This window comes from Adiantum capillus-veneris, chromosome 7, assembly GCF_014529385.1.
Source record: "Adiantum capillus-veneris isolate H3 chromosome 7, ASM1452938v2, whole genome shotgun sequence".
NCBI classification, from domain to species: domain Eukaryota; kingdom Viridiplantae; phylum Streptophyta; class Polypodiopsida; order Polypodiales; family Pteridaceae; genus Adiantum; species Adiantum capillus-veneris.
The window spans coordinates 60,872,452-60,890,808 of NC_140937.1; the positions used below are offsets into that span (position 1 = coordinate 60,872,452).

Consider the following 18,357-nt stretch of genomic DNA (forward strand, 5'->3'; position numbering starts at 1 on the left):
ATGTAAGTTTGGACTTGAGGATTGCAAACCTATTGCCACTCCCATGGAAACAGGTTTGAAGTTGAGTCTACATGATGCTAGAGATCCTGCTGATGTCACTCTTTACCAAACTTCTGTTGGCTGCCTCATTTATGTATGCAACATGAGGCCGGATATTCAGTTTGCAGTCTCACAGGTCAGCAGATTTATGCATAGCCCAGGGTCTAAGCATTGGCATGCTGTCAAGAGGATTTTCCGCTACCTTAGTGGCACTTTACATCTTGGCTTGTTTTATCCCAAGGGGGGATCCTTGCCGCTAGACTTCATGGTTTTTCGGACTCAGATTGGGCTGGTTGTTTTGAAAAGCAAGTGTCCACAAGTGGTTTTTGTTTCATGCTTGGCAGTTCATGTATATCATGGTTGAGCAAGAAGCAACCATGGTTGAGCAAGAAGCAACCTATTGTGGCCACTTCGAGTTGTGAGGCTAAGTACAAGGCAGTCTTCACAGCTACGGTTAAGTGTGTATGGCTCAGACACCTTATGGCTAATTTGGGTGTTGGACACGACACTGCCAACACTATCTACACTGACAGTCAGAGCGCATTGGCAGTTGCGAGGAACCCAGTTTTTCGTGCTCGCACAAAGCACATTGAGGTGCATTACCACTATGTCAGGGAGAGGCTCTCAGCAGGAGAGATCAGCTTGGCTTATGTGCCAACACAGGACAACCTTGCAGATCTTTTCATAAAGGCATTGTCTCATGAGAAGCTTGAAGCTTTCCGCAAAGCTTTGGGCTTACTCCCCTTTGTGGACTGATCCTGTCCTCATGGCATGGCACTTCCCTTTACTCATGTGCCAGCTCTCGTTCACCGCATCACTCCATGGGGGATTTGTTACCATATACATGTGGTAGTGATGTGTGTGAACACACTAGGACCACCGGGGAATTTTTTCCCTCTTTAGGAGGTTTTTTCCCCCGTGCATTGTATATACGCCCATCACTCTAGGGCTATCTATCTTTCCATTGCACACTAAGTAACACTCTCTATTGTGTGCCTTGAGCTTCCTTCGTCTTCTCCAAGCTGTGTGTGTTTCGCTGCAACCCTAATTCCAACAGTGTCAGCATACTGCAGGTTGGTATACATAAAACCTGGCATGTTATTCCATGGATCCACCTGCCACAAGTCTATTAAAGCCCATTTCTCACACAAGCTTTTCCATATGGATCTCTCTAACCCCACAAGCATGTTGCAAGAGATTGTTCTATCCTTTCTCTTCTCCACCATATTGAAGTCTCCCATCAGGAGACATTCCCCTTCCACGTTGATGCCTTTCAAGTGTTCCCAAAGATTTGCTCGTTCCTTCGCCAAACAGGGTCCATATATGTTGAAAATGGTGATATGTTGGTCAACCCACTTGATCTTTACTCCCAAAGCTCTCCCAAATGGATGATTGAACACCACCTTGGGCTCTAGGTCTCTGTCCACAATTGTCAAGACACCATTATACCCATCAAAAACGCCTCCACAAAATACAAGATTCTTTCCCAGTGCTTGCTTTCTTTTACTTGACGCATCAAGGTGATGCTCTTGGACAACCCAAAAATTGACTACTTTGTCTTTTCTAACTTCCTCCCAGAAGAGGAAGCTCTTCTTCTGGGTCTTGATCCCCTTCACTTCCATGATTGGATAACCAGCTCCTCCATTACTGAGAGAGGGGAACAAAATCCTCCACGTCTAGACACTCTTCTTCAGTGCCCTCTTTCCTGGTGTCCTCCGTTGTAAGAACACGGGTCCTACGGGCAATGCCACCGGCACGGCCGAGCAGAGTGTATGCTAGGGGGAGGCTATAAGATAGCATGACTGAGTGGAGACTAACAAACAACATTACTCTCTTCCTTTCACTAGTATCCGAGATATTTCGAGAAAGGGAAAAAGTAGGTTTCATGTGCATGCGATGCGCATCTCCTCTCCCACGATCCATAGACAACAAGCAAGGAAGACGTACGTCATCCACATCGCAACAAAAAGGAAAGTCAGGCACAGAGTTTTGCACGTAGCACGAGATGAGAGATAACAAATATCAACCACAATCGCCCCACGGGCGACCAAGGCAAACTTGACCAACAACTCCACAACATCGAGGCTCCGTTGGAACCATTGGTTGTGCGCGTAGGAAGGCCCTCTAAACCCTTGCATGAAGGAGGGTTGAAACCACCCCATGAAGATAAGAGGCCAATACCTTACCAACCAAGCTATTGAGCCTTGTTTTATACAACCAGGAAAGATAGCATACTTGAGTTGACAAAGAAAGCTAGAAGGAAAGGAAAGCTACAAACTTCAAAGAAGTAGTTTCACCCTTCCTTTTGACTTCTTAGAGAAAGGGTAAAGAGTTAACGAAGGTGTTCTTACAAAGAACAAAACATGAAGCACTACAATTTTCGCAAGGCGAGGATCACATGCAACACAAAAGTCCTCGAGCATATAAAACACAAAGACTTCAAGATTTACAACGTACAAGTTGACATATTTTCTCTCTCTACATTAGCATGTGTTTATCATTGTCGGCGAGGATATCCTACCTACACACACTTTTATTTTTGAGCACGCACATGAAAATCCGGTCACCACAGGTGCTATCGACATTAATATGCATGACAATGATGATCTAGGAGATCATGGCCTTGTAGATATGGCTAATTTCAAGATTTGGAAAATCGCCAAAGCGTACTTGAACGCAACCTCTCTGCACTAAAAGAAAATGTTACAAGCTTTACTGAGCTACTTGTGAAATTTATGAATTCACACATGGCTCAAGGAGCCCCAGTTGGCACGGTTCAAGGAACCCGAGCTCGCACGTATCAAGGAGTCCATGAGGCAAGTGCTTAAGAATATGCAGAAGGTAGAAATGCATTACTTAAGAATATCAGCATTCTTGAGTTTCACGGTGAAGAACGTGATTGCAACAAGGATGCAATCAATACATTCTTACACAAATGGAGTGATATTCATAGGCTGAGGCACACCCCAAATATTAATACATCTATGAAAACAAGTCTATCTCTTTAAGGCAAGGCCTATAAGTGGTGGATGACATTTCCAATAGATGCCCTTCCTCAGTCTTGGGCTGCGTTTCAAGCTTCTTTCTCCAAAGAGTTATTGGACTCCAATGAAGAAGATAAGAATTGTATAGCATGGGATGCATGCCGCATGTCTGGCCTCTCTCTCACTCAGTATATTTCTAAGTATCAAAAAATTACATCAAAACTAGAAGGTCTAGATGAATTCCAAAAGATACGAGGTTTTAATAGGGGTCTTGACAAAGACTATCGTCTTCAAGACCCAACATCCAAATTTTTTGGAAGAAGCCATCGGTCATGCCCAAAGACATGATGATGACCAAAAGAGGCAGGAAAATGTTTCCTACTCTAAGAATACTTTTGCTAAGAGCAATTCGGCTAAGAGCCAATGGTGAGGTAGATTTCCCACATGTTCCAAGAAGAAAAAGAGTCAATCTACCTCTCCATGCCCACAAGACGCTAAGAATCCTAAGCAATCATGAGATACTCCACGTGGGTCTCTCAACACTGCCAATTTTGAGCATGCAAAGAAACACAATTTTTTTTGAGATGTCTTTCGGACCAGCATAACAAGAAGGATTGTCCTCTTTTCCAAGGCAAATAAAAGGCCATGCACACGATGCAGAAGTGTTGTATGCCTGCTTCAATGTGGTAGCCCACCTTTGGCCCCTATGAGTTGATTCGCATGCATGGCACTATTAACAGACAACGTGTTTTTATTTTAGTGGATGATGGTGCAACTCATAACTTCTTGAACTATAAGCTATTCAAGAAATTGAAGCTTACACAGACTCCCTACTCTCACAAGTATGTGGTAGAACAGATGTGTTGAACAGATAAAGAAGTATAGGACACGGTAGTTCAAGGGGTTGAGCTTATTGTCAAGATCATACAATGACCATTGACTTTCAAGTTATAAACATGGACCATGCTGATGTAGTTTTAGGACGAGAGTGGTCGCATGGTTTAGGAAACACGTTGCACACTAGTCATGAACACAACTCCTTATCCTTTATGGCCAATAGTAAACATGTGCTTTTGCTTGGTGATAAAAATATACCATCTGCACCTCTTATATGTACATCTGAGCTTTATATTTTACAAAAAGCAGATTTAATAGAGGAAGTCCTTTTGTGTTCATGCTTGTCTCCAAGTCTTGTGAATTCTCAAGAGCAAAGTGCTGTGGATTCTAGTTATGGTATGCAAGGTGCAAAAAATTTAAATGAAAAGCAAAGTGCTAACAATTCTAAAGAGCAAAGTGCTCTTAATTCTAATTATATTGAGCAATGTGCAACTGTTGTAAAACAAACATTTAAAAAAAAAGAAATTACAAGATTCTCCATCCCAGCATAACTCTAGTTTAGTTTCTCCTTTTTCACGGCAAAAGATGTCTCACTTATTCACGGAGTATATTGATGTATTCTCAAGTGATTTACTGTTGGGTTTACCCCCTACACGTGATGTGCAACATGGCATAGATTTCCTGCCGGGCACTAAACCGGTGAGTAAACCACCTTATCATATGAGTGCTAGTGAGGCCAAGGAGGTTGAGAGTCAGTTGACTGACTACCTCGCCCGTGGTTTCATTAGACCTAGCACTTCTCCTTGGGCATCACCAATTCTATTGGTACAAAATAAACATGGTTCTATGCCCATGTACGTAGATTATCGCGGATTAAATGCCATAACCATCAAGAACAAGTATCCTCTGTCCCAAGTGGATGAGTTGTTTGATCAACTCCACGGGGCAAGATACTATACAAAGATATATCTTCATTCAGAATACCACCAAGTGCGTATCCTTTTGAAAGAAATCTCTAAAACTGTCTTTAGAACACTGTCGAGCATTTTTTGAATTTTTGGTTATGCCTTTTGGTTTAACCAATGCTCTAGCTACATTTATGACACTCATGGATAGTGTCTTACGTCCCTATCTTGGAAAATTTGATGTGGTTTTCCTTGATGACATTCTCATTACAGTAAGCCTAAAGATGAACACATACAATACTTACAATCAATGTTCAAACAACTACGAACTCACGCCCTGTATGCTAAGCCAAGCATGTGCAATTTCTTTAAAACAAAGATACATTACCTCGATCATGAGATCTCTTATTATGGCATCAAGATGGACACTGACAAGGTCGCTGCCATTCTTTGATGGACACATTCCAACACGGTTGGCTTGATTTTATCGACAATATATTTTTGATTATGCCAAAATTGTTGTTCCTATGATGGATCAACTTAAAGCAACAGGCAAGACCTTTTCTTGGGAAGAAGCCCAACAAAGTAGTTTTGAACAACTCAAGGTAGCTGTAGCCACTGCTCCCATCCTAGTAATCGTTGACCCAGTTAATCCATTTGTGGTAGATATTGATGCTAGTGATATAGAAATCGGTGCAGTACTTCTCCAGGAGGGAAGACCTATAGATTTTGAAAGTAAAAAGTTGGATAGAGCTCAACAGAATTATTCCGTCTTTATCAGAGGGAGCTCTATGCCATAGTTCACGCTTTACAAAAGTGGCGACACTATTTATATGGTGTTGAGTTTGAAGTAGTTTTTGACCATGAGAGTATAAAATGGTTTACTACTCAAATGAACTTGAAGGGTTATAAAGCTAGATGGGCGGAGATCCTTCAAGATTATGATTGTAAGCTACGATATCGCAAGGGGCGATATAATGTAGTAGTGGATGCACTAAGCCGGATGCCTCAGATTAATTCACTTGCCTTCACAAAAATAAAGAGTGAATTTTTTGAGTCATTACGTGGAAAGTGTGCACAAGATCAATCATATGCTAAAGTGTGGAATGCAATTTCAAGAAGGGATCCCTCACACTCACATGTCTCTGCACAACCAGATCAACATGTTTCTGCACGCACAGATAAAAACTCCAACTCATAGAGATCCACCCCTACTCAGGAAGAGCTTAAGCGATGGAATTTTTTTCCCATTGATGATCGCTATTTAATTACTCCACAAGGGTAGAGTATGTGTGCCAAAGGACTCAAACACTAGGCGCCAAATATTGAGTAGATTCCTAAAACCACACCAAAACAAAGAAACTTAAAAATTCCTTGAAGCCAAACTCATCATACCAAAACAAAGGAAATTTTGAGTTTTTGGTGTCCAATTTTTTAAAAAAGGTTGTAGGAATCACTTATAAATGACCTCCTCTACATGTGATACAAATTTTGAAGCCAAATTTTCATCATGATCCATGTACCTTGAAGTGATTTTTGGTCAAAAAGATAACCACTATGGAGAGAAAACATTAGGGAAAAATGTAGCAAGGAGGTTTGCTCACCAAAAAAGGCCTAAAAATCAAGGAAAAACTGCCAAAAATTAGAAAAAAAACATAGAACATACCAAAGAACTTAGGTTCAACCCATCAAAAGGAGTCTAAAGTGGAGAAAAGTTGCATATCTAGCTTGTAGGCCTAGAGTGTGACAAGCTACGAAGAGATCAATTCTAGATGTTGTAGAACATGGATCACGATCTATGTTCAATAGCATCCTAGAACAAGACCTATCTCACTAGTGTCTACATACATTGAGTACTCACTTACCAGATTGTAGAGACCGAATCTTGCAAGAACTGGATGGTGATCCAAGTACCTTGGAGTGAATTTTTCGCCACAAAGGTACTCATTGTATATTTGAGTGTCATGATAGTTCAAGTGCTAGTCATCCAGGTATTCGTAAGACGTATGCCTTAGTTCGACGGAAATTTTATTGTCTAGGCTTACATCATGATGTTCAAGAGTACGTACTAAATTGCCAAAAATGCCAAGTTAATAAGGCATAGTACCTCAAGGTAGGTGGCCTTTTACATCCTTCGGAGATTTCATAAGGTAAAGTGGGAGAGTATCTCTATGGATTTTGTAGTAGGACTACTTAAAACAAATCGTGGCCATAATTCCATATGGGTAATTGTAGACCGTCTAACAAAAATGTGTCGATTCATTCCCACTAAGAATACGGTTAAGACACTGGAATTAGCACGACTATTTATAGAGCATATATATAGACTATACGGGCTTCTAGCTAGTATCATTAGTGACAGAGATTGAAAGTTCGATTATCACTTTTGGAGAGTTGTGCTCCAAAAGTTGGAAACAACACTTAATCTTAGTACGGCTGATCGACCAAAAACAGATGGTCAAACCGAAAGAGTCCATCAAGTGCTAGAGGATATGCTACAAGCGTACGTTAGCAAGAAGCAAACCAACTTGGAAGACTACTTGCCTATATTGGGATTTTCTTATAATAGTTCAAATCATGTGACTACAGGGTTTAGTCCATTTATGCTTTTATATGGTTTTCAACCTAGATCACGGTGGGGTTGGCTACGAAGAAGATACAACAAGCGAAGGATTTTCTCCAAGACCATTTTGATATGCTTCGAGTTGCCATCCTTTCTCCTTCTTTTTGAATGTGGGTGAAAGAACAATCTTCTGCATCCATGTAGATGTCATTTTCTGCCGGGCGGACGAGGTGAAGCGGTATCTAGGAGTGCCCTTACCATTGTAGTTCTGGGCTTTGAGGGGCTTCTCCAACTTCTCTAGGTTTTCCTTCTTTGATGTAGTCTACTCATCCTGTCTAGTATTTCCATTGCTATTCTCTAGAGGAGTAAACGTTTCTGCATCCATTTGGGGCATTGTGGGCTTGGTTTTTTCCACAACTATAGACCCAAGGATGTTTCAGAAAATATATGTTCTAGACATGTGTGATTCAGGAACACTACTACAAACTAGTTCAAAGATGAAACTTATGCTCTCTCTCTCTCTCTCTCTCTCTCTCTCTCTCTCTCTCTATATATATATATATATATATATATATATATATATATATATATATATATATATCTAAAATGACCATGCAGGTGCTACTAGAGGCTGCTCATGCTAGAAGAAAGGTCTTCTAGTGGTAGTTTGTCCAGTGATTGGTGAGTGAGTGTGTGTGTGTGTGTGTGTGTGTGTGTGTGAGAGAGAGAGAGAGAGAGAGAGAGAGAGAGAGAGAGAGAGAGAGAGAGAGAGAGAGGTCCACCTCTTCTTCTCACACATTGGCATGCCTTCAATAGTTACATCGATTGCATGACATAAATTTATTTCTTGAAAACAAATACTAATTATGGCATATTTTCATTTTCCTAATCGTCAAGTCAAAAGTGAATGTTCATTATGACCACTAGTGTGGCTAGCGGCCTTCAACTCTCTCTCTCTCTCTCTCTCTCTCTCTCTCTCTCTCTCTCTCTCTCTCTCTCTCTCTCTCTCTCTCTCTCTCTCTCTCTCTCTGTGTGTGCACATTGTCCACTATGTCACTGGAGCTGCAAGGAACACATGCCGGTTTAAAGAGGTTGCAACACATGTCCGGGGGGGGGGATACCTCCCCCTTTTATGGTAGTATAGATTAACCCTTGGTAGTTTTTGGGTATATGTCCTCTGGTGGCCAAATCATGTCTTGCTGATTTTCAAGCTAAGGAGATCAATAAGACTCGCCTATTGGCCAGAGAGCTTGCCCTCAAACTCGAGCCCACTAACTAGGCACATTTCTTTAGAGCTCTCAAGGTTAAAAGAAGAAGGGACTCTATTACAACAATTACTTAACGAGAGGGGGAATGTTCTCAGGGACCAAAATGATATGGCCAAGCTCATGCTCGATAATCTCAGTCAAATTATTGGTTAGTCAAAAGGCTGGGCTCAGGGGATCGGGGAGGCTAGAGCTCTTCTGCTTAGTACCGTTAAATATGACCTATTTCTAACTAAATCAAAAGAATTGGAGAGGCCTATCTCTGTCAATGAATGTTGGACCGCCTTGTAGGCTATGGGGAAGGAAAAGTCCCTTGGGTGGGATGGACTAACTACCGAGTTTTTCAAAGAATTCTAGGAGGATCTTAAAATCCTGATAGTGCAACGAGCAAGCAAGGCTCTGTTGGAGGGTCAATTGGATGCAAGCCTGAAGAAAGGGTTGATCAAACCTATCCCCAAGTTGGTGTGTTGCTCTTTGTTGAAGCACTGGCGGCCTATCTCTATGATGATAATTGTGTACAAGATCATTGCTAAAGTGATTGCTCTAAGACTGGCTCCAACCTTGAATAGAATCATCATTCCCCAGCAACATGGATTCATAAAAGGTAGGTCCATTTATGACAACTGTCAACATCTTGGGTTCCATGGTTGGTATTGAATATGCCTCCTTCACCAAGCAAGAATGTATCTGCCTCCAGCTTGATCTAGATAAGGCTTACGATAGAATCTCATGGTCATATATTGAGGCACTCATGAAGGCTTTGGGTTTTGGACCTAGAATGTGTGCAATGATGGTCCGCACGCTGGGGGAAGGAAGTTACTCTGAGCTCCTTTTCAATAACAAGATAGTGGAGGGTTAAGGTCAACCGCTCGACTAAGCAAAGCTGCCCCCTTGCCTCGCTGTTTTTTGCTATTGGCTCTCACCCACTGGCGACTTCACTTGAGGACAATGCATCAAAAGGGGAAATTCAAGGTCTCTCACTGCCTGCAGGAAAGCAACTGCTTGCAAAGCTCTTTTCAAATGACTCTTTGTTGTTTCTCAAAGCTAAATCAGAAACGTTAAGAAGAGCCCTTGAGATTGTTCAACGTTTGCCTCTGCCTTCGGCTTGATGTGCACTATTGAGAAATCAATATTGATATCTCTCTCAGGATGCAACACCTTTGACCCCGCGAAATGGTCAGGAGAAGTTATAGGCAAGGGCACTGTGTTCAGGCACCTAGATGCTCCTCGTGGAGTGGACATTACCGATAAACACAGGTTTGACTCGCTCTTGAACAAAGTTAACAACAAAATGAGAAGATGGATGTTTGTGCTCCTCCCCTTTCATAGCAGAGTCACGATGATTAATGCTTTCATGATACCATACATTTCATTTGTATCGCCGCTGCTAAAAATGAGAAAATCTAATTGGAAAGAATTCTTGAAGCCTATCAAGCGATTTTTTATTGAAAAGCAACATGAAAGACACAACCCCTTGCCAGTGGGGGAAATGTGAATGGGTAGCAAGACCTAAGAAGCAGGCGGAATAGGGATTATTGACCCCATGGTGCATGCGAAAGCTTTGTGTGCCAAACTTGTTGTTTCTCTGACAAACCAGAAATGGGAGTGGGCTATTATGGCCTGGGATATGATTAACTACGCAAAGCTTGACTCAAAAAGGGGAACATTGAAGATGGCCACTGTGACGGACAAGATTTTAGCACCTTGTCCGACATCACTCAAGCTTGGTGGTTGCACATGGGAGCTAGCACAAAAGTGTAACAAAGCAGCCTCAACTCTTGAATGGGGAGAGAATCGCACATACTTCAAGGACTCCTCCTGCAATTGGTCCCCCTAGCTCTCTAAACTTGGAAGGGGCTCCTTGGACTCCTTTTGGAGGGAGGTTGCACGACTGGTGAACAACAAAGGAATCTCTAAAATTTTGCATCTTTGGGATGACATAAGCTTTTGCTGGAAGGATGTGAAGCTCATGGTGATGGAGCATAAATTGGGACTATACGAAAGGATTGTGATTAGTGACTCTTGGAAGCGCTAGCTTCCTCACTTCCGTATGTATGTGGATCAGAAATAGATTGGAGAGTCTGGCACTGGCCGAAAGACAAAGTGTTCTCGCTTCCCAAGACCCGAAGTACCTACTATGTGCTGGTGTACAAAGCGGATTGGTTTGCCCCACTCAATAGAATCTGGAAGAAAAACTGGTCAGAAGAACGCTGGCAAAAGAGGGTTACTACCATATGGGAGATTGAAGGGCCGGATTATATAAAGGTATTTATCTGGAAGGTGCTATGGGGAGCCTTGCCCACTGAGATTAAGGTGCAAGCAAGAGGGCTCGGCTCTGACACTTCTTCTGGCTGCAATTCAGTCTCGGAAGACCCCCTTCATCTGTTTGGCAAGTGCCCTACTTCATGCAGGCTTGCCGCTAGGGTTTGCAATTGGGTACGAAGGACTTGGAAGATAATCTTTTTTACGAATGACTTAATCTTGGGAGGTCTTGGTATCCAAAGCCAGGCTGTTTTGGTGTGCAGTCAAATGATCAGATTCTGCTACCTGAACTAGGTATGGAAGTACATGAACCTCGAGTAGTTGAGGACAAACTGGATGTTGCTTTATTTGAGAATATTGTGAGACTGAGCATTGAGCTCATACAGATGGTTGGAGCAAGAAGAGGAGCTGTTAGCAAAGATGAAGGATGGTTGCAAGCTTTGAGTTGCTTAGGACTCTCAAGAGGGTAGAAGTAACATCTCCTGCTAGTCTCTTGTGGAACCTTAGCCTCCTCAAGGCATATGTAGTGCTTGAGGACAATTGTATTCTTATCGAGTTAACATAAATTCTCTCAACTCACAATTGTAAGTATGGCAAAATAAAAATAAAAAATATGTCCATCCTATTGTGGACGCTTTACAACACTTCTATGAACCTTGGTGTAAGCGTGTACACACCAATGATGTGAAAGGTGTAGATGGATCGGATGACGTCAAAATTGGTTCCATGCTCAAGTCTATGCCATCATCTCTCGCCATGTCTCTATGTGAACTGTGAAGACGATGGAGCACAACCGATGGTGTCACAAAAACCAAATCTCTTCCAACAAAGCTTTACCGTTGGCACATGATATACACATTTTTTTAGTGCACTCTTTTCAAAAGCATTAGAAGAGTAAAAGGAATATTCAAAAAGAATCTTTCAAATTATAATTGTTGTAGGGGCATACTTCCTTATGTCCTATAGTGCAAGGCTTCACGTGAAGGCCGAAGCTATAAATTCAGGCACCTGGTTCAAACCTTGAACTTGCGAACCAACCGATGTTGGGCTGAAGCCTCCCGGCAGGCTGGCGACGGCAGTCCTGTCTGAACAAAGCCTTTTAAATCTAAACAAGTACCCCCTCCTTTACATGCAGCCTCCTCTTACACCCTGCACTTGATGCAGAGCAAGAACCTACTTGCTACTGCCCCACGTAGCCAATGGCCATGGTTTTGATCGAGCTTCCAATCTGCTCCTCCTTGCTTCTTCTCTGGATTTTAATGCTACTCAGCATGCAACTTAGCAGAGGCAATGACAAAATGGAGTTGAACTCTGTGCTCACCCCATTCTCTACACCATTGCAATCTCCCTCTTCCGCCTTTGTGCTGTCCTTTCGCCCACCTCCTGCCTCTTCAAAAAGCTCCACCAATCTCTACCTGGCAATCTCCTTTGCCTTTGACGCTGCTGCACAGGCCGGCCCTCCTGCGTGGGTGGCAAATCGAGACAATGCCGTATCGTCAACTGCACAACTCACCCTTTTATCCAATGGAGATCTTAGCCTTTCTGACCCCTCTCTGTCCCCTTCTGTCCTTTGGTCATCTGGGACATACAATCTGGGGGTTGTGCAACTGCAGCTTCTTGACTCCGGCAACCTTGTTCTGCTCAACAATAGGTCTGATTATGTGTGGCAAAGCTTCTTTTTTCCCACAGATACACTTCTTCCAAACCAAGTTTTTTCTGTTGTGCCCTCCATATTATTCCTGAATTCCAACGAGCGCGCCGGCTTCTTCAAGAGTGGAAGCTATACGCTTAGCTTCGACTACTCCACCGGAGTCCTCAAGCTCTCCACTACCTTGCAACCCACAGGTTATTGGATGGATTGGGGAAACATCACCTCATTCTGGTTTGACCTTGTGGGATCGACCATAACAATGCATAGCTCCCCACCATTCATTATCCATGGGTCTTCATCGACATACAGGCTTACGCTTGACGTCGATGGCAACCTTCGCATGCATGCTTGGGATGCAACCTCTGCAGAATGGACAATCGTATGGATGGCATTTACTGATGTATGTGATCGAGTTTACGGACTTTGCGGAGAGTATGGGGTTTGTGTCTATAATCCGCAACCCACATGCGTATGCCCGCAAGGATTTACTGTCAAGGATTCAACCCTCCTTTCCAGCGGATGCGAAAGAGTTTACGAAATCAATCCTGATTGCAGCACGCCCATCAAGTATGCAGAGATTGAGAATGTGGACTTTCCTTATGGTGACTTCAGGGATCTCACAAATCTGTCGATAAAGGAATGCAAAGACCGGTGCTTACAAGTTTGTTCATGCATGGCAGTCGTGTATTGGGAATCTGATCAGTATGGGTGCTGCTGGCTGAAGGAAGAGGTGCGAAATGGGAGGTATGTGGGGTCTCAAAAACACAAAGTGTTTCTCAAAATGTCCAACCATGACCCCTCTGTTTTCAGCCCTATAGAAGACACTGCAACTAATTGGAGCTCCCAATCGCTCTTTCAACCGCCTGTCCTCCTTAACAGCACCGCAATTGTATCGTGCGTCAGGACAAGGTATAAAGCATTTCCAGTTATAATCTTAATTGTGCTCATCGGGGCCCAAGCTTTATGCTTTGCTGCTGCGTGTATGGCCCTCTTGAAAGCTAGAAAGAAACTAAAATATATGAGCATTCATGAGGATCTAGAGTCTGTTTCAAGATCTCCATTGGCATTCTCATACCAGGAGGTCAAAGCTGCGACCGAAAATTTCACCCACAAGCTTGGAGCAGGGGGTTTTGGCACTGTTTACAAAGGGAAGCTGCCGGATGGTACATTGGTTGCGGTTAAGCAATTAGAAGGTGTTTCACAACAAGAAAAGCAATTCCGTGCAGAAATCGCGACTCTCGGTCACATTCATCACATCAACTTGCTACGTCTGGTTGGCTTCTGCTCTGAGGAAACCCACAGATTGTTGGTGTATGAGTTTATGGAAAATGGGTCCCTGGATCAGATACTCTTTCAGGCGGGCAGTAATGATGACAAAATCGATGCTCTTGACTGGGGCACAAGGTTCCGAATATGTTTGGGCGTAGCACGGGGAATACATTACTTGCATGAAGAATGCCTAGATTGTATTTTGCATTGTGACATCAAGCCCCAAAACATACTACTGGATGGCTTCCTTATTGCTAAAGTAGCGGATTTTGGTCTTGCATATCTGTATAGCCGTGACCACACTGTGAAGATGACTACCATTCGGGGTACAAGAGGATACTTGGCTCCAGAATGGGTCCTTAATCTACCCATCACAGAAAAAGCAGATGTGTTCAGCTATGGCATGTTGGTGATGGAGATTGTAAGTGGCCGAAAGAATTACTTGTACACAAAGTCTGCCATGGAGGAAGGCAATGATGATTGGTACTTTCCAGTATGGGCGTACGGCAAGAAGATGAAAGAGGTGATTGATTCAAGAATGGATGCAGTCTCCGTTGATTATCAGCAAGTAGAGTTAGTGTTGAAGGTAGCTTTTGCTTGTGCCCAAGGGGACAGGAATGCAAGGCCTTCAATGAGGAGGGTGGTCCAAATGCTTGAAGGAACTTTGCCTGCTCCAGAAGTTCCACCACCCTCCCTCTTTCCACATGGTGAACCTGTTGATACCCATGAATATGCATTCTCCTCATCAGATACTTCTTCAAAAAAAAGTTGTCTACAAAGCAAACTCTTGAAGCTTATCCAGCATTTCCAGGCCTGGGTCCCAAGAGTACATTCTTCTGGTTGCAGGGACAACTCTTTAGCCATCACTATACTGTGTGGAAAGGCACGTCTGTAGTGAATTATTTTTGGTACATGCATTCACATGAGGCTATGTGTGTGTGTGTGTATTCACATTGGATTGGAGTGGTACAAACCAAACATTTATAAAATAGAGCTCCACTCCAAGACACAGGCATCTTGGACTGAAAGCTCATGAAAAAACTTCTCGTCCTGGATTTTTTAAAGCAGAGCCCGGCTAGCAAAAATTTCTCCCCCTTTTCCAAGGCAAGGAGGAATGTGAGCCTTATTTCACAGAGTATGAAGCTTCAAGAGAGAGAGAGAGAGAGAGAGAGAGAGAGAGAGAGAGAGAGAGAGAGTGATTGTGCTTTGTTTTCATCCAAGCTTGTCACCTTTCCTCTACTTGGTAGCATGTCTAGTACATGTTCCTCGCAAATGAACCATGATAAGGGTTACAATTTTATGTAAATTGATGCTTTGGATTACTCCTAATATTTATTGTTAAATCTTGTTTCCTTTTTATGTTTGCATAGCCATTCCTCCCAGTAGCCTGCAAATTTCAGTGTGCTCGTTTCACTGTCTCAATACTACATAAAGAATTGAAAGGCTTTAAGCACTACCTGCAACACAAGAAGATTTAGAAATTTTCTCATGTAGAAAAACGGAGTCTTTTCATGTTTTTTTCATACAATGAATAACATCATGAGCTTCTGTGACAGAGGCACCGCATACGTAGCTAGGTACGATTGCGGGCAGGGGACCACCGGCCCCGGTGGCCTAGCTAGGTATGCGGTGTCTCCCTCACAAAAGCTCATGATATTGAGGTAAGTCACAATGTGGGAATTATTGTGATAATTTGTCCAAAACTTCTTGTGAGTTGCATGGCACACACTCCTCATCATGCTTTTCCTAGCTATGCTTGCGAATATTGCTTCTTCCTTGTACTTGTCACTTGATTTTTTTTGCTGCTTTGGACACACACCAGGTGATGCTTAGAGAGTATCTATCAACCATGCAAATTGATGGATATGCAATCTCATCATGAAAAATGTCACCCATGTCCGTAAGGCTAAATGCTTTCAACGTGCAAGCATAAGTGATTGCATCTGTAGAGAGGCCTTTCCTTCATATCCATGTTGGGCATACCCAACAATCATCACATTCCAACAGGAAACATTTGAAACGGAAAAGTCAACGAGAACATTTTGTGCTTTCAAAGGGCATCACATTTGGCATACATATCAATTAAAGCACCGCGAAGCACTACATCTTTTGCATAATGCCATAGGCCTTCAAGGTGCAAGCATAGGTGAATGCATTTGGAGAAAAGACTTCCCTTTTACGTCTGGTTTACACCGCCCAAAACTTTTTTACCACCAGCATCTTGGATATCCTACAATACGTACACAACAAGTTTTGGACAGATTCTCACAATAATTCCCACATTATGACTTACCTCAACATCATGAGCTTCTCTGAAGGAAGCACGATATACCTAGCTAGGTACGATTGGGGGCAAGGGACCGCCGGCCCGGTGGGGGACCACCGTCCCTAATTGTACCTAGCTAGGTATGCGTGCCTCCAGAGCAGACCACTGGGCTGGTGGTCCCCTGCCCCCAATTGTACCTAGCTAGGTATGCGTGCCTCCAGAGCAGAAGCTCATGATGTTATGCATTGTATGAAAAACATTGAAAAAGGCTCCCTTTTCCTCCATGAGAAAAAACCTAAATCTTCTTGTGAATCACGTTCCAAGTGATGGAATTCCAAAGAGGATGCCAATCAAGGGGCGCCGGTGGTCCCCTGTCCCCAATTGTACCTAGCTAGATATGCGTGCCTCCCGAGTAGACCACCGGGCCGGCGGTCCCCTATCCCCAATTGTACCTAGCTAGGTATTCGTGCCTCCCGAGCAAAAGCTCATGATGTAAACATTGAAAAAGGCTCCCTTTTATTCCATGAGAAAAAATCTAAATCTTCTTGTGAATCACGTTCCAAGTGATGGAATTCCAAAGAGGATGCCCATCAAGGAATTCGTGTATTTTTGTGAGGGCATGATGTTTGGCATACATATCAACTAAAACACCACCAAGCATGACATCTTTCTCGAGCAGACGGGCACCGAAGCATTGCACATCTAGTGAAAACAACCCAGCCATCCTTGCCACAGTCATGTTGGACAAGTCTTGCAATCAACACGCTCCAAGAGATGGCATTTCGGAGAGGATGCTTATCAAGAAGTTCCTGTGTTTTTGTGAGGGCATCACCTTTGTCATACATATCCATGAATGCATTTCGAAGCACGCCACTTTGCTTCAACAGCCTCCAAGTAGCAATCTCATTGTGAATTCTCTCATCCATGTGAAGATATTGCATAAGGCCGTAACCCTTCAAGGTACAAAACATAGGTAATTGCATTTAGAGAAAGGCAGTCCCTTCGCATAAAGTGAAAACAGCCCAGCCTTCCTGGCCACAACCATACTAGGCATGTACACGACACTCCAGAGGATGTTTATCAAAAACCTTTTGTGCTTTTAAAAGGGCACCACTTTTGACATAAATATCAGCCAAAGCCAGTGTTAGTAAAAAACCGGGGTCTAGTGTATTTTAACCAGTCAAAATTATAAAATCCCGGTTAGATTTTGAGCTTGCCTTTAAGAAAACCGGCAAATTTACACAAGTTTTAGTGTAATTACTGGCAAAAGCTTCAAATTTTGACCTGAAAACCGGGAGAATTTCAAGTTTCCCCTTATTTTGTTCGGTTAGGAAGAATGTATTTTTTTTAGCCTTGGTCAAAGCATTGCGAAGCACAACATCTTTCTCCAAGAGCCCCTGACAAGCAATCTCATTGTGAATTCCCTCATCCATGTTAAGCCCACATGTTGTCTATATACACACACATAGGTGATTGCATTTAGAGAAAGGACATCCCTTTGTATTTGATGAAATGTCCCAGCCTTCCTTGCCATAGCCATGTTGGGCATGTCTTGCAATCAACATGCTCCAAGAGATGCGATTACCAAAAGAGGATGCTTATAAAGAAGCTTTTGGGCTTTCATAAGGGCATCACCTTTGGCATACATATTGATCAAAGCACTGCAAAGCACAACATCATTCTTCAAGATCCCCTTATAAGAAATCTCATCAAGAAATGCCTTTCTTTTGCATTTAGCTTGATACCGACAATTGTAACACTTGAGAGAGACAAGTGAATGTGCATATCCAATTACTGACTTGGTGTACCCTGGGTCAGAAAAAGAAAACTCGTTTTTGCTGGTGATTCCTCATCGTGCTCTTTTTGTCTATGCTTGACGTTGTGTAGTGAATATTGCTTGCCCCCTAGATTTATCAGTGGATTAGTCACCCTGTGGACCCAAAACCAATTATGCTTTCAAGATATTCATCACCAAGAATATTGAGATGTCTTGCATGCATTCTTCCTACTCCGAGCGTGCCTTTGTTTTGTGCTCATGTGTTATTTGTGCTAACTTTTCAATTCAAAGTGTGCTTGAGTTTTGTGTTCACTTAAGGTGTGCACATGTATGTTTCTTGGTGGCATGTCGGTTGGGGGTGGGCAAAGGAGAGAGGGGGCTGCTTATCATGGTATCCCTGTTAGGAAGAGACGCACATGTGCAACCATATGGACATAGACAAACGTTGCACATTAAATTTACATCACTTTTCTTCTCTTGCAGAGGTCACAGACCGGTATCAAGCTTCTTCCCGCCATGCAAACGACTCCTCATTACTT

General features: G+C 42.9%; 1 protein-coding gene across 1 annotated transcript; it reads left to right on the forward strand.

Moving 5' to 3' along the window:
* The first annotated feature begins 12,054 nt into the window (after nt 1-12,054).
* On the forward strand, nt 12,055-14,925 carry LOC147453945 (G-type lectin S-receptor-like serine/threonine-protein kinase At1g34300). The gene has a single exon (XM_086517233.1). It carries the CDS (start codon nt 12,055-12,057, stop codon nt 14,668-14,670), a length of 2,616 nt encoding a protein of 871 aa, XP_086373359.1. The 3' UTR covers nt 14,671-14,925.
* Nucleotides 14,926-18,357: the final 3,432 nt, after the last annotated feature.

What these genes read in the sequence shown, in the direction of transcription:
- LOC147453945 (XM_086517233.1), top strand. Translation starts at nt 12,055, where the DNA reads ATGGCCATGGTTTTGATCGAGCTTCCAATCTGCTCCTCCTTGCTTCTT.